The sequence below is a fragment of the Halyomorpha halys genome, unplaced genomic scaffold (genome assembly GCF_000696795.3).
Source record: "Halyomorpha halys isolate HHAL.00 unplaced genomic scaffold, Hhal_1.1 Scaffold1001.1, whole genome shotgun sequence".
NCBI lineage: Eukaryota > Metazoa > Arthropoda > Insecta > Hemiptera > Pentatomidae > Halyomorpha > Halyomorpha halys.
Window position 1 is genome coordinate 15,401 of NW_027104681.1, and position 15,245 is coordinate 30,645.

A 15,245-nucleotide genomic window follows, 5' to 3' on the forward strand; every position below is an offset into this window, starting at 1 on the left:
ATACCCTCGATCAGCTGATCTCCTCAGTCAGCTGACATCGAAATAACAGCTGACTCATACCGTAACTTATATATATACATATATATAAAATATAACAATTAATAGAACCTTATCTAACAAATCATTGCATATTTGTGAAAAGTAAGTAAGATAAAGACATAGAGAAATTATTTATTTGGCAATGCTGCCCAAGTACATCAGGATGCTAAAGCACAGCATATTTATCAATCAATGATCGGATATATAAACACTACCATATATTAACAAAGATGCAAGAAAAAAAATTATCAACTTTCTCTTTTTTAAATCAATAATTAACTATAACCTATATACGATATCTCTAAATATTATTTTATTTTACTTATTAATATATTTTTTTCACCTTCATTATATCACACAAAGTTATAATTTTCCTTATTCATATATTTTTTTTTTTTTGTTCTCATCCTTATCTACGCCATTCTTTCTAATCCCATTCTCCAGTAATCCATAAAAAACTTTCAATCCGTTATACAGATGTAATACAAATTAAAAGAAATATTCAATGAATAGAAATATATAAATAAATCAAAAACAAAATATCCACAGCAATGGAACAATTTAAAAACGAATAAATAAGTTAAAAGAAATGAATAAGTAAAAAAATTAAAAACAAAACAATTATAATGACAATACTAGTAAAAGGCTAAATTCACAATTAACAGTTATAAATACCAATAAAAATGTTTATTAAGAACCAAATTCGTTAGTAATGAGAGAATGTTCAGGAAAATTATGAGTTCCAATGATAATAGGTGGATATAATAAATAGTATGTAACATAAAATTATATAACTTATTAAATTTATTGATGACGATTCCAGTGATTACATATGTGTTTGGTTGGAATAACAGTAAATTTGACAAAAAAGGGAAGTTTGATTTTATTTAGAATTGGACGTATTTCGAAGATAGTACCGTAAAATGCGGTTACTTCCTATATCGAGATCGTCTTGCAGATTTTTAGAAAGCTATTAGGATTATAACAAACTAACTTCAGTCTACTGTACGATCTATGGAATACTTTGAACATGAGATCAAAAATAATCATGAGAGATAGTTGCCCGAGGATGACTTATACGAGGAGATTGTTGGTTGAGATGAGAGGTGCGGGTCAAAATACAACACAAATAAGTCGAAATAACTTATTTAATCTTGGAAACGTTTCGACCAGAACGTTTAGCCTTCATCAGGGCTAAGAACAGAACAAGATAACAACCAATGAATAAAGAAAATATAAAGAGAATGACATAAAAGTAAATAATTATATTCCATACAACAGTAAGGTTCCGAAGTAAATTGCTTAGAAAATCCAATTTTCTGCATTGAATATATAATATAGACTTTAAATCCATTATTTTTAACATATCGTATGTTAGAACTTTTTGCATTTAACACAAGATCATGGATATCATAGAGTACTTATGAGTATGGATATACAGAATATTTAACATTGAAGAAAACCATTTTTTTTTTTAAATCAAACATTTGATGCTGTACTAATTTTTTTTTTTTGCTTTTGCTAAATTGATTTACTACGAAATAAAAAAATACTTTGAACGATTTTTTTTTTTTTTACCAGCGGTCTTCATTAGCTACTCCTACGGCTTTGATTGCACATGTCCTACTTTTCTCTTCTCAATTCTCTGTTTAAATAATTTAGGAACGAATATAATAGAGGATGCGAGCTGCCAGAAAAAGTGAAGCCATAAAGGTGGTCCTTATAAAGGACTCTGGGGGCGTGGCAGAGGAAACTAGCTGCTTTCTGTTTCAGTTAAGATGACAATAGTGGTACTCATGATGTATCAAATGTGATAAGCTTTAACATGCTAAGTTTTATAAGTATAGGACTCTGAGCAGCCTCTAATTTAAAGTCCATGTTATATATTAAATGCAGAGAAACTCATAGCGGATTTTCTGAGCCTCTTGTTTAGTAACCTTGTAAGATTTAGGAGATAATAAAATCGCTAACAGCATCGCCACATCATCTTTTCTCCACCCTATTGGTTTATTGTTTTCCCTCCTAATTTTTACCCCCATTATTTTATTATAGTTTAAAAACGTCAAAACACTAACCAAACAAGAATTAAGCCGACGAAAACGAAAACAAACAAAATGCTGTGAAGCTCAGATTTGTCATTTAAAAGAGTTTAACATCTTAAACTATAGGTCATAAATTCCCATATTGAAGGAATTCCTATTAATATCAATGAAAACCTGAGCTCTGAGGGCGTGGTCAGTTGCCCTGTTTTTGGTTCACTTTTTTTTTTTTTTTTTTTAAAGAAGATTTAAGTCTGCTATCTCTCTAGTTAAATATACCAATTTTCTCGAAAGTAAGAATCATTTATCCTTAATTCTGTTTTAAACAAATTCTGCTATTGCATTTCCTCATTAAATGAGTGAGAATTAAACAATTTTCACTTATTAACAATATAAAATGTCTTTTATAGTCCTCCAGACGTAAGTATAAACTAAAATTAACTAGCAAGCAACTTGAAAGCACCAATTTTGGTTGAACTAAATTTTTTCCGAAAACACATTTTACCGGAAACAATCTCAAAAAAAAAAAAAAAAAAAAAAAAAAAAACTCGACCCACATTCGGTCAAATACGCTGAATATTTAACCAAGATAATATATTAACACAGTCTTCTAAGAAAATTTATTAGTAACGTACACTCAGAAGAAAATAAAAAAAAAATACAGCATCTGGATATTAGTATTGAAAAATTTTTCATGGACTGATAATGATATATATTTTTGAGGTTATTAAGGTTCAGTCAAACTGCATCGCAATATATTATTATGCTTTATTATTTTTGAAATCACCTTTACTCTTCGTCGTAAACCTACTGCCCTACATTATCCTTTAATAATGTTTCTCATAGAACAGATCCGCTACTTTCGACTACATCTGGACAAACAACTAACCTGGAATCCTCATACAAGACTGAAAAACCAGGAAACTGCAAGTCCATTTCGACTATTACAGCACTTATTAGACAAACGGTCTAAACTTTTAATTAATTACAAAAGACTAATAAGTACTATCTGAACATACGGAGTTGAGCTTTGGGGCTCCACTAAACCTTTGAATTCCTCTCGTATCCAATCCTTACAATCCAAAATACTCAATACTCCTCACTTTGTCCCAAATAAAATCATCCATAAAGACCTCATTGTAACACATGTAACCGATTTAGCCCGAATCAGATATCAATCCTTCCATTATAAACTCCCTAACCATCAAAACCCTCTAGTATCTAACCTTGCTTCCTCTTATATTTCTGACAATCCTCTGAGGCACCTGAAAAGAAGATGGCCTCGAGACCTTCTAGTGTTGAAATATGATTGGAATGCTACTAATGAGTAGTTGCTCTACATGCCTGTATCACTCCATTTTGATTTAACATCAAATTTAATCAATGGTTTTTTATGTAAAGTTACAGTCCCTCTAGTATCTAACCTTGCTTCCTCTTATATTTCTGACAATCCTCTGAGGTACCTGAAAAGAAGATGGCCTCGAGACCTTCTAGTGTTGAAATATGATTGGAGTGCTACTAATGAGTAGTTGCTCTACATGCTTGTATCACTCCATTTTGATCTAACATCAAATTTAATCAATGTTTTTTTATGTAAAGTTACAGTTGTAAATTGCAATAAATATATATTTTTAAAAAAATATTTTTGATTGAACCAACTTATTAGTATTTCTCTTAATTCAGACACCGTTTCATCAAGTATTTTTAATTCTTTGATAAGAGCCCGGAACAAATTATTTGTCAGTTGCTGTCATCCATCCGAACAAGCCTTAACAAATCTTAGACCACTTATCTTCAACACTATTTCTGGAATCTATCCCCAGACATCTTCCGAGAGATAAGTCCCATAAATCTACCAGCCTGGAAGAAATTCCCAGAAGGGTTATATTCTTAGAGATTAAAATAAAAAAAAAATCACGGACAAATGGTTTTGTATTAATCATCCTTCGGCAAGGGACCAGGAGCAGTTAGTGTCCAATGGCGATAAAAGCCATATGGAATGCTATTAAGTCTTGCTTTTTTAGGAATTACTAAAAAGTAATCAATTTTTATAAACGTTTTTTGTGAGGATATCACTTCGGTGTAATTGTTACTATCCTCCAGTCAGGGAATCGAAACTATCGGATTCTAAGTATTTTATTAGGCAGAAGATTTCTGGAGTGGCCAATTCCACAAATCAAAAAAAAAAAATTTGTATTATTCTATTAATTTGATTTTACTTTCTAATGTTTTCGTCTCGTCAATGGAGCCATTATTTTACGTGGAATATAAAATATAGTCAAAAATGTCTGACAAGAAAAAACTGTTTAAATTATCCAATAACGTATAATTCAAACTAATATTTCTTTTAAAAACAAGAAAAATCGACTAAACATTATACTTGTAACTATAACATAATTAAACTGTATCTTAGGGTCCATTTTGGAAAAATTAAAATATAGAATAACTAATTATTTGGTTGTGAAAATAATATTATTTTGCTTAAGATAGGTTAAAAATGATCAATGACTAATACACTAACCATTAGTAAAGTACTAATAAAACACTTTTGGTCGTAGAAAATTGAATTGTGAGGGACAGCAGGAAAGTCGAAAATCAGAAAAATCTAACGATTCAAATTCAGTACCAAGTACTTTACACCCCTGTTAATGTTTCAAACGAGACGCTACACAATGACCTTGAAATTCCTTTCGTCACAGCGAGTGCCACAAACCGTTTCAATAATTCACGACAAATTGACTCTAAATTCCAATCCATTAACTATATACGACCGCTATCCCTTAAGATCCCTGAACACTATTCCAAAGAGACTTCCTGCGCTGACATTATTATTCATTTTTCTGAATAAAAATACTTAATTTAGCAATTTTTTTTTTTATTGATAGATTTATTTATTGATAGATATTACAATCTGCCACACAGTTGTGGGCAATAGGTAATAGTGATGAATGATCGCTTACATACTATAATAATTAAAAAATAAAAAAATTATTAAAAAAAAAAAGATCCAATCCTGAGGGTACAAACAGAAATTCATACAACTAATTTTGGCTAATATTCCTTAGTTCACCACTTTGAATGATTAACCAAAACCTTGAACACATCATTGCTGTTCAATCAAATTTTCGTTTTTAAGCTAGGTTGCTGATATTAAATACATATATATACTATTTAGTGAGAGTTGATTATTTGAATTAAGAAAATCTTTTCTTAAAAAAAAAAAAATTCTAAAAAATTTATTTAGAATCGAAATCATTCACGACCGCACACTTCCACTTACTATATACTCCATACAAAGGGGAAAGATCAATTAAAAATTAAAATGGTGAGAACAAATATTATTTTTATGGTCGAAGATTTCTAGTAGCTGGTTAGTAGATATCTACTTTCAACTACAGGATATGCAGCCTATTGCGATATTTCAAACTGGAACAGGAAAAATTATCTTGAGGTCCATGTTAGATGGTTTAAGAAACGCTAGTCGCTAAGAATAACTTGAAAGCGCAGGCTTGGCCGAGCAATATACCATATCAGTGACTCCTCTTTGGAAATAGGCCTTTATCTGGATGTGTCGCTCTCGGGAGGATTCCATCTTAAGTAGAAAAAAAAATAATGATCATAGGATCATGAGCATAAAAAATATTTATAAATTAGTACATCGCAATATTGATAATCATTAACTGCGTAACTCAATTTTTTTTTTAACCTGGGTAATTCGATACTGTCCATCGTGAAAACCGAAAACAACCGCCTACAATTTTTAACAGTAATTTGACAAACAGAATTGGTGAGAAAACAATACAATTGTGATGAATAAAATCGTTTCAGAATTCAATTTTCCGTATGAATCATAACCTTGCCGAGGAGGAACCTATCATCATCATGATGCCTCAATAAATAAATACATCTACTGTAATGGCGGATTTTTACGGAAAATTAAATTCTGAAATTGAACCTTAACGTTTGTTAGATTTTCGGCACCGTTCGTACGTAAATCGTCAATAACCTTATAAATTTTCTTGTTATTTATTTGTGGTTTTGGAGATTTACGCCTTCAAAACGCGTTGGATTAATAAAGTTCCTGAAATTAATTCGTGTTAAAATTTTATTTGCAATCGGAATATAATATTATCTCAGCCTCATTGGAAATTCCATGGTTAGGGCCTTAGGAAGACGTTAGAATTTTTATTTATTGCATAGATTTATAATGTACAATAATTACCATATTGTTTTGGGGTAGCCCACTATACAATATTTTCATATATTTTACATAATTACTCTATTTTACATTTTGGTAAAACAAACCAAAAGGGAAAAAACAAAATATTATTGAATTAAAATAAAATACATTACATTGAATAGAATAAAATACATATCAATGATTTATATTTACATTAATATATGTTTGGATCTTTTATCCATCTCATTTTTTTTTAAATGTATTCCCTTAACTTATTTATTTATTAAATTATTTATTTTAACTTATCTATTCATTGAAGTATTTCTTTTGACTGACTGTTTGTTTTGTTTGTTTTTCCCCTAAATTTATATATTATTTTTTTTAAATGTATATGTTTCTTTGTATAAACGGATCTACTGCGATGACTATCATGTCTTTGATTTGACTCCACATTGCCGTCTCATGATAAATTTGTTTAACGGATCGAAAGTGGATAGCGGATCACTGGAAAGGGAGGTCTGAGTGAGAGTGAGAATAAAATTGTTAAGTTAAGAAAATAAAATTGTTAAATGTGATGAAATTATTAATTTGATAAAGTAAGAAAAAATAATAAAATAAATTAAATAAAATATTTGTATTTAGTATTTGTAGACGAGTATTGATTGTAAAAGAAAAAGAGGGTAAAAAAAAAAATTATTGTTATAACATGTTAATAATATATTATTATGTCCGATCATGGATTGATTGGTATGTTGTGTACTGTAGCAACCTAATGTAATTGGGCAACATGGTTGAATAAAGCCCCGAGTACGGGTTGTAGTTTTAGTGTAATTTCATATTTCTCGGATAAGAGGCCTTAATGAGTGGAAGAAATTATGTGTCAGCCTATATGTGTAATCTTGTACAGTGTCTATATTTAATTCAGACTACATTTTAAATATTCGAGTGTAATGTGGATAGTTACTAACAATTCTCAGCCATTTTTTATGAAATACTTGTAATATTTTTAAGTTTGTTAGTAAATCTCCATATGGAGGAGGTATCTTATATAAATCATGGGTCTTAGCTTTATATAGATTTAATTTATTTCTACTAGATAATTTTGATTTTTTATTAAAGTATGGATGGATTTTATATAAATTTTTCCTTGCCTTTTCCCCTTTCGAATTGATATGGTAATTAGAGAACAATAGAATGCCCTCAAATGATACACCACATATCACTGTTACTTACTCTTGAAAATCAAATAAAAATTACAAGAATTGTAAAGGTAAGGGGGCGTGAACATGTATACAGTGTCGATTTGTACACATAGTTCTGAAAAGTAATGGTCTTTCACCGATTCTTTTTAATATGTTTTATTCATCCTACGGCATAATAAGAAATTCTTACAATACAGAAATTATTATAACTATAATTATATTCAAAATAAGCATGAATCTTAATTAACAGTTGGAGATCGTAACACCATCGTAGCATATAATCTTCCAAGATAACAAACCATCCTAAAACACTATAATGATATAATTTTTATAAAATATATTCAAATCAGTTTCAACATGCTAGAAGTACAGTTATAAATTGTGAATCCGCTATAGTTGTTGCAGCATGCAGGAACGGCAATTCGAAATAGCTTTATTATGTGGACGTGTTTCGAATCGCTCCATCAGGTATAGGAGGCGCGCACACCGATCATTAAGCAGTAATGACTGGTCCAGACAAGGGTTCGAATCACGTCACCATAATAAAGATGTTTCGAAAATATGTGAGGAGCAAGGCAACCGCGCTCGAGGCAGTCTGCTCCTTTCGAAATGGCCGTAATCTGAAGAAGGTATCAGAAGAGGTATTAGTTTTACCATTGGAAATATGATTATTATACCTGTCCCAACTTATGTTCTTTATAATAATGAGCATTTAAGATAAAATGCTAGCCGAACTGTTCGATAGTCAGAAGGAAAATATTTTGAGATCTCTCAACGCTATATATTTCTTGATCCATAGAAATGAACTGATTATTTTTCCATGATCATAGTAATGAAAACCGTGTTAAAAGGATATCATTATATTGACAAACAGGTTAATCCCCGGTTAATAAAACCATTAACTTAAAAAAAAAACTATATTTTTGTTACTTTTCCTAATAATTAACTTTTATTTATTGATAAATAATACAACCTGCCACAAATTTGGGCAGTAGGTAAAAGTGATAAATAATCATATCAATACTTAAATTTGTAAAAATATAAAATATAATAAAGAAATGAAAAAAAAAATAAAATAAAATCTCTACATGTAGATAAAACAGAAATATAAATAAAATATACGTAAACAAACTATTTACATGAAGAAATAAGGATACAATGAAATAGTCAAATTTTGAACCAATGTAACAATAAAAACTATTGAATAATAAAATAAAATAAGCAATAGATAAAATTAACACTGTTGAACACAAAATCCAAAGTAAAGTTCCAGGGACTAATCAGCAAATCCTTCCAGGTAAAACAAGGACTAAGACAGGGAGACGGCCTATGACCAATCCTATTTAACATAGTACTCGATAAAATTGTGATAGAGTTCTGGAAAATAAATAACGCAGGGGAGACCAAGAACAACCACATACAAGAGAGCTGCCTAGCCTTTGCAGGCGATTTAGCTCTCCTGTCGGAAACAGAGAAAGAAGCAATTAGTCAAACCAATACTCTGAAAGAAATAGCGGAAAAAGCAGGCCCTCAAGTCTCCTACGAACTGACAGAATATATGACAAGGGAAAAAAGTAATAGAAACGATATATATAGACAGATAAGAGTGACAAAGAAATTTGAAGATCTGGGAGAGCTAGTATGCAATAACAGTTTGGAGAAAGAGAGCATAAAGGAGAAAATTATGAAGTTGGAAAGGCTAAGCTTCGCAACAGGAAATATTTACAATAAGAAGAAACTATTGTCTAAAGCAAAAATAAGACATTACAACACAGTCATAAAACCAGTAATTTCATACTAATTTTTGTTTTCGAAAATAGTGATGGCTTCAACAAAAACCTACCAATCTAAACAAAACGGTAAGTGTAAGTTTTATTATGCACGCACCGAACCAATTTTCTATTTCAAGTTTGGAAGAGTTATTCTCCATTTCAACCCTATTCAGTTCAGGGACAAACCTAGAGATAATGATAACACAGCATCGTAGTTACACACTGAAATAGACAAATGTAAGTAATGGTTAAAATTATTAATATAAAATAATGCCCTGTACATTGTAATTTTTAATAATTAGATGTATAAATTCTTTTTTAAGGAATTTTTTTTTTCCTTGCAATGCATGAATATGCAAAGAATAAAGTTACGATGCATCGCCTAAATATAGTTGTCTCATAGACCGATCCTCAAGAAACTCATATAATGTTATGTATATTTGTTTTTAATTAGTTACAACGATTTCGGATGGATTTTACTATGAAAATAATAAAAATATATAGTTCAGCCGATGAAAAATATATAAATATAAATTGACATAACCTGCATACTTAAAATAATTAGTAGTTAAAAAAACATTCTACTGATGACTTACCACAACAATTTCTACCGATCAAAAAATTCAACTTACCTGTAACAAAGAAAAATGATATTAGTACAATAAATAAATCATCATATAAAAATATAATCATTAAATTACTACATGATTTTCAACACTAAAGTTTTATTAAATATAAAAATATTTGTAATTCTATAAAGTACTAGAGCCTTTTATTTGGCAAAATGACTAAGTCTATAAAATCATTCTTTACGTTTCCAATTTTGAACAATATTTGTGAAGAGGAATAACGAGTTGAGCGTTTCAGAAAGAAGGGAAGTAGGAAGGAGGAAGAATGAAGTAACGTAGCAGATAAACTGTCGTTTCGAGTCGTAATTCTAATTTTATTTCAACAATTAATACATTTAAGATTTTGTCCATTTATTTTAATCTTGTCCAATCCATAATGGGCAAAATTATTAGCCTTCAACAGTACCACCTTACTCTAAAATTATATACAATCTGATAATTAAATATTAACTCAAGATTAATATTATACTAACAATTTAGTCGTTTAAACTAATTGACCAGTTGCTCTACAGACAAGATGGGCAATTTTTTTTCTTCTTCTTTGGTTTTGTTCAGTACGCTGGACAAATTAGACAAAACGCCCACCCCATGCAGCATATCAATTCGCAACCCATAAAATACAAAACTCAATTTTTTTCTTTTTTTTCTTTTTACTACAAAAAAAAATCTGTTGACCTACTTTACTGAAATCCTCATTTGTTTTTATTTTTAGAGAATTAAAAAAACATTTAATAGAATCAGAAATATTTTTTCTTATGCTTCAGAAAAAGACAAATGGATTGACATATAATAACCATGAATGAAATGTATACTTTCTGAGCTACGCCAAAAATGCTTAATTTTATTCATAACATTACCGAAAAAATCGGACCAGCCTATAATCTTACCGGAAAATCCTGAACACATACCAAAAAAGCCGCTCACAATCGGATGAACCGTATCGCATTGCATAAAGTACGAACAAACAAATATAAATTTTTATATATTAGATAACAGGCTATAACTAACGATGGGATTTTTAAGCCTTTATTTTTATTCAAAAGTTTTTTTACTGACAAATATTACAAGATGCCACAACGTTTTTGGGCAATAGATAGCTAATCACTTTTATATTATAATTTAAAATAAAATAAGAATAAAAATTAAGAAAGAAGTTAAGAATTAATGTTAGCCGTATTTATCGAATTTATTGTTATTCAAACAAACAGAAAGATAAATAAAATGAACATAATCAAACTATGTACTTGAAGAAATAAGGATAAGAAAGAATAAAAGTAAATAAATAAATGAAAAAATTACATAAAAAGAAATAAAATCTTTCTCTGAAATTTTTTGAGCTAATTTATTGAAATCCTCATTATGTTTTTATTTTATTTTTTTAGGGAATAAAATATGATATAACAGAAAAAGTTATACTTTTTATTATTCTTCAGAAATAAATAAATCGATTGACATATAATAACCATGAATGAATATAAACTTTTTGAACTACGCGCCAAAAATGCATAATTTTGATGATAACTTTTTTTTACTGAAAAAAATTAAGCTTTCTTCACTTTTTATTTATTGAGGGGATCATAATACACAAAAAAGGTAATCTTTCCTAGTCTGACCCGCCCCACTAAGACCCCCGGGGAGATACGGTCCTATATCCCTTTTAAAATATTTGCTTAAAATAGGAAATGGAAACTTTAAGATAGTTTAATAGAGTAATATTTAAAAAAACACCTAAAATTGGAAAACAGCTAGAACTATAATCTTGCCTGAACTTTTATCAAAAAGATCCATTACAATCGGATGAACGGGATGACAGTGTATGAAGTACCAAAAAACAAATATTCATTTTTATATATTAGATAATATGTAATAAATTATAATTAATAACGACTTGTAAGGAAAAAAAAGAAGAGAATTTGACAGTAATTTTTTTTCTTAATTCAGTATCGGAGAGATTGTTTCCATATCAAAGGGGATTGCACCGGAGGAGATCAAAGTTCAAAGACGAACTCTAACGGCAGGATGAGATGGAAAAAAAGTAACCGATAATTAATTACTAGTTAATTTAGAGCTCAAAATAACAAATTAACAGGATTAAACTAACAAGAGTTAAAATAACCTGTACTGTACAGTAAATGACTGACTGTTAAATAAATAATCAGATATACCGTGAACCGGGGTTACTTTGATCTTCTGTGGTACCTACAGTAAATCGCTTTTTTTTAATTCAAATCGTTCTTGCGAGATTAATTCTTTTTAATTCCATTGAAGTAGAAAACCATAATTTTGAAAAACAAAACATATATGACAACATTTCTCATATGGTGATATTTCAGTTCAAACACTACAGACAGAGGGCCTTTAAACTATTACCACTTCACATTGAACAATCGTAACGTGTTCCAAAATCAAACCGTCACCTTCACTAAACCAAAACCCACTCGTCTGAACATACGTGTTCCAAAATCAAAAACTGTCGCCTTCGCCAAAAACAAAACCCACTCGTCTGAACATATCGCTCGTGTTTTGTTTTCACCAAGACAACCGAAACACCTCTTGTATGCACAGATCTAGCCAGTGTTTTTATTTCACCATGACAACCGTAACACCCCTTGTCTACGTAGATATCGCCAGTGTTTTTATTTCACCATGACAGCCGTAACACCCCTTGTCTACATAGATATCGCCAGTGTTTTTATTTCACCATGGCAATTGTAACAAGGTATTAGAATGAATGAAGAGAACAGACTCTGATTCATCTCGGGCCAACAGAACACCTTCTCAGTTGACATAAAACATTGAGAAGTTACCACTACAAGTTCAAGTTTACCTAGTTTAGTGATTTTGCCTTTGTTCTTGTTCATTTGACTTTTTTCATAGTTTAAATTAAAACGTTGTTTCTATTCATGTTGACTGAATTTCTATAATTCTATAAGGTTAGAAACGAGTTGGTTTGGGTGGTTGGGAAGTTTATTATAGAAGGATTGGTATCTGGTTCTGGCCAAATCGGTAACATATAGAATATATAGGTCCTGATGGATGATTTGATTTGTGGCAAAGTAAGAGGCGTTAAGTATTTTACGAAGGATTTTGGACTGTAAGGATTGGATTCGAGAGGAATTCGATGGTTTAGTGGAGACCCATAGCTCAACCCCGTATGTCCAAATAGGCCTTATAATTGTCATGTAGATCAGTCTTTTGTAATGGATTGGAAGTTTGGACCGTTTGTCTAGTAAATGTTGTAATAGTCGGAATCGACGAGCAGTTTCCTGTCTTTTCAGTCTTGTATGAGGATTCCATGTCATTCGTTTGTCCAGATTTAGTCCTAAGTAACGGATCTGTTCAACAGGAATAAGAGGGGTATTATTAAAAGATACTGTGGGGCAAGACGAAGGTTTACGACGAAGGGTAAATGTGAGAAATAAAAAACTACTCTCTTAAAATATGAGGTAATATCTCTAAGCTTAACATTATCCCGGAAATAAATCAATTTAAGATTTAAATTATTTAAGCAATGTCAAAAAATTGAAAGAAGAAAACAAAAGTGTATAACTAGATTTTATATATATACATATATAGATTTTATATATTGAATATAGTTCCAAAAAAATATGAATGTACTTTCATTACTTTCATTTAATGCTTCTTACTGACAAAGTAAGGAGCATTAAGGATATTGGACTGTAAGGATTGGATTCGAGAGGAATTCGATGGTTTAGTGGAGCCCCATAGCTGAAATCCGTATGTCCAGCAGGTGACAATTTAAAGTTGAGATATGTTTGACATAAGAATTTTTGAAAAATGAGGAAGCTGTAGTACCAAATAAGCAAAACCTGTACTGAAGTAACGACGGTTTACTCTATTTTATTTTAACCATTTAGCTTAGACCGTACTTAACCAGATATACTTGAAGTAACGGCTCCTAGCTGGGACCAAAACGAATCAGCGCCTAGCTACCCCGGAGGTGGCTATATCCGTTTCCATTAGTCACCGTAATTACATTCCTCTCTAAATTATAATTATAAACAATTATATAGAAAGCATTCCAGTCATCTACAGGCGGCTTCGCCTTCGGATATTTCCGAACAGATCATCAGTTTCCAAGAGGCAATTATAACTCGAAATATAAATATAAAATATTGACCCAACACAGATCATTTAAGGCCCCTTATTACACAGGTCTATAAAAAGTAACTTTAAGAAATTTTATTTAATAAATTGTGCTAATATTTATAGTTTACCAGCAGACCCGGAGATACTTCGCTATTGCTGTATTCGACAAACTTCACCGTATAATCGTATAGACTGGTTAATTTTGTTTAAATAAATAATTAAATTTTTATCCATTTTTGTCTCAACACATTTTATTTTTCTTATAAGTCCGACGTTTCGGGCAATCCGGCCTAAAAACTATTTAAACACTCAACTTCATGCAGGCTATTCTGCCCAGGTCATAACAACAATTTCTAATTAGTCAACTTTTACATTAAAACCAAAATTAAAATTATTTTATCACAATCACTTGTTATAACGTTATCACGTGATAAAGTTTTAACAAGTGGCTGTGATAAATGAATTTTAATTTTGGTTTTAATGTAAAAGTTGACTAATTAGGTAATTAGACATAATGTAGGATATGCTTAAGAAAAATAAAAAATAAAAATAATATGTGTTGAGACAAAAATGGATAAAAATTGAATTATTTATTTAAACATGATTATCTATGATATTGTCATATATATATATATATACTACATAAAATATGAATAGTTTTTATATAGTAACCCTCATTGTGCTTCAATATTAGTTTTATTAATTCTAACCAACGTTTCGCCCCACTTTGCAGGGCTTCGCCAGAGCTGTCTTCATTGAAACAAGGATGACAACTGTTTTTTAAGTTATTCATATAATACCAGATCAGCCTGGTGGGCTTTACATGGTTTTTGTAAGAGGTACATACAGAGGTACATGACAACTGTTGAAGTAGGTTGTTTCAATCAAGATAGCTCTGATGATGCCCGAAACGCTGTTTAGCAATAAATAGTTTTTCTACTATTTCGGTACCCTTATTAACCGCCACTCGGACTATCTTCGTACAATTCTGATTATTATTAAGTTTAATGTTATAGACTAAAGCATATTACGTTAATAGTTTTGTATTATCCAGCCAGTTTTATGTTGTTTTTTTTGTAACGGACTCCAGGTTTTGTTATAAAACTGTATCTTTAATGTAATGAAACATGTACAAGACTTTGTCTTTCACAAATAAATATATCTTCTGTTTTATTCTATAACATAAATTATTTCAATTTCTTCAGACAGGCCGAAACGTTGGACTGTTGAAATAAATAAGGATACAATTTTTGAATTATTTAATAAATAAATTA

The 15,245-nt window shown here is 30.2% G+C and overlaps 1 protein-coding gene across 1 annotated transcript in view; it reads right to left on the reverse strand.

Moving 5' to 3' along the window:
* Positions 1 to 5,387: 5,387 nt before the first annotated feature.
* Positions 5,388 to 15,245, reverse strand: part of LOC106687735 (Golgi-associated PDZ and coiled-coil motif-containing protein-like) — a 65,644-nt gene continuing 55,786 nt past the window's right edge. The window contains exon 3 of the mRNA XM_067048569.1: positions 5,388 to 5,670. Coding sequence (XP_066904670.1) covers positions 5,563 to 5,670 — 108 coding nt within the window. The 3' untranslated portion in view covers positions 5,388 to 5,562. The remainder of the gene's footprint in view (positions 5,671 to 15,245) is intronic.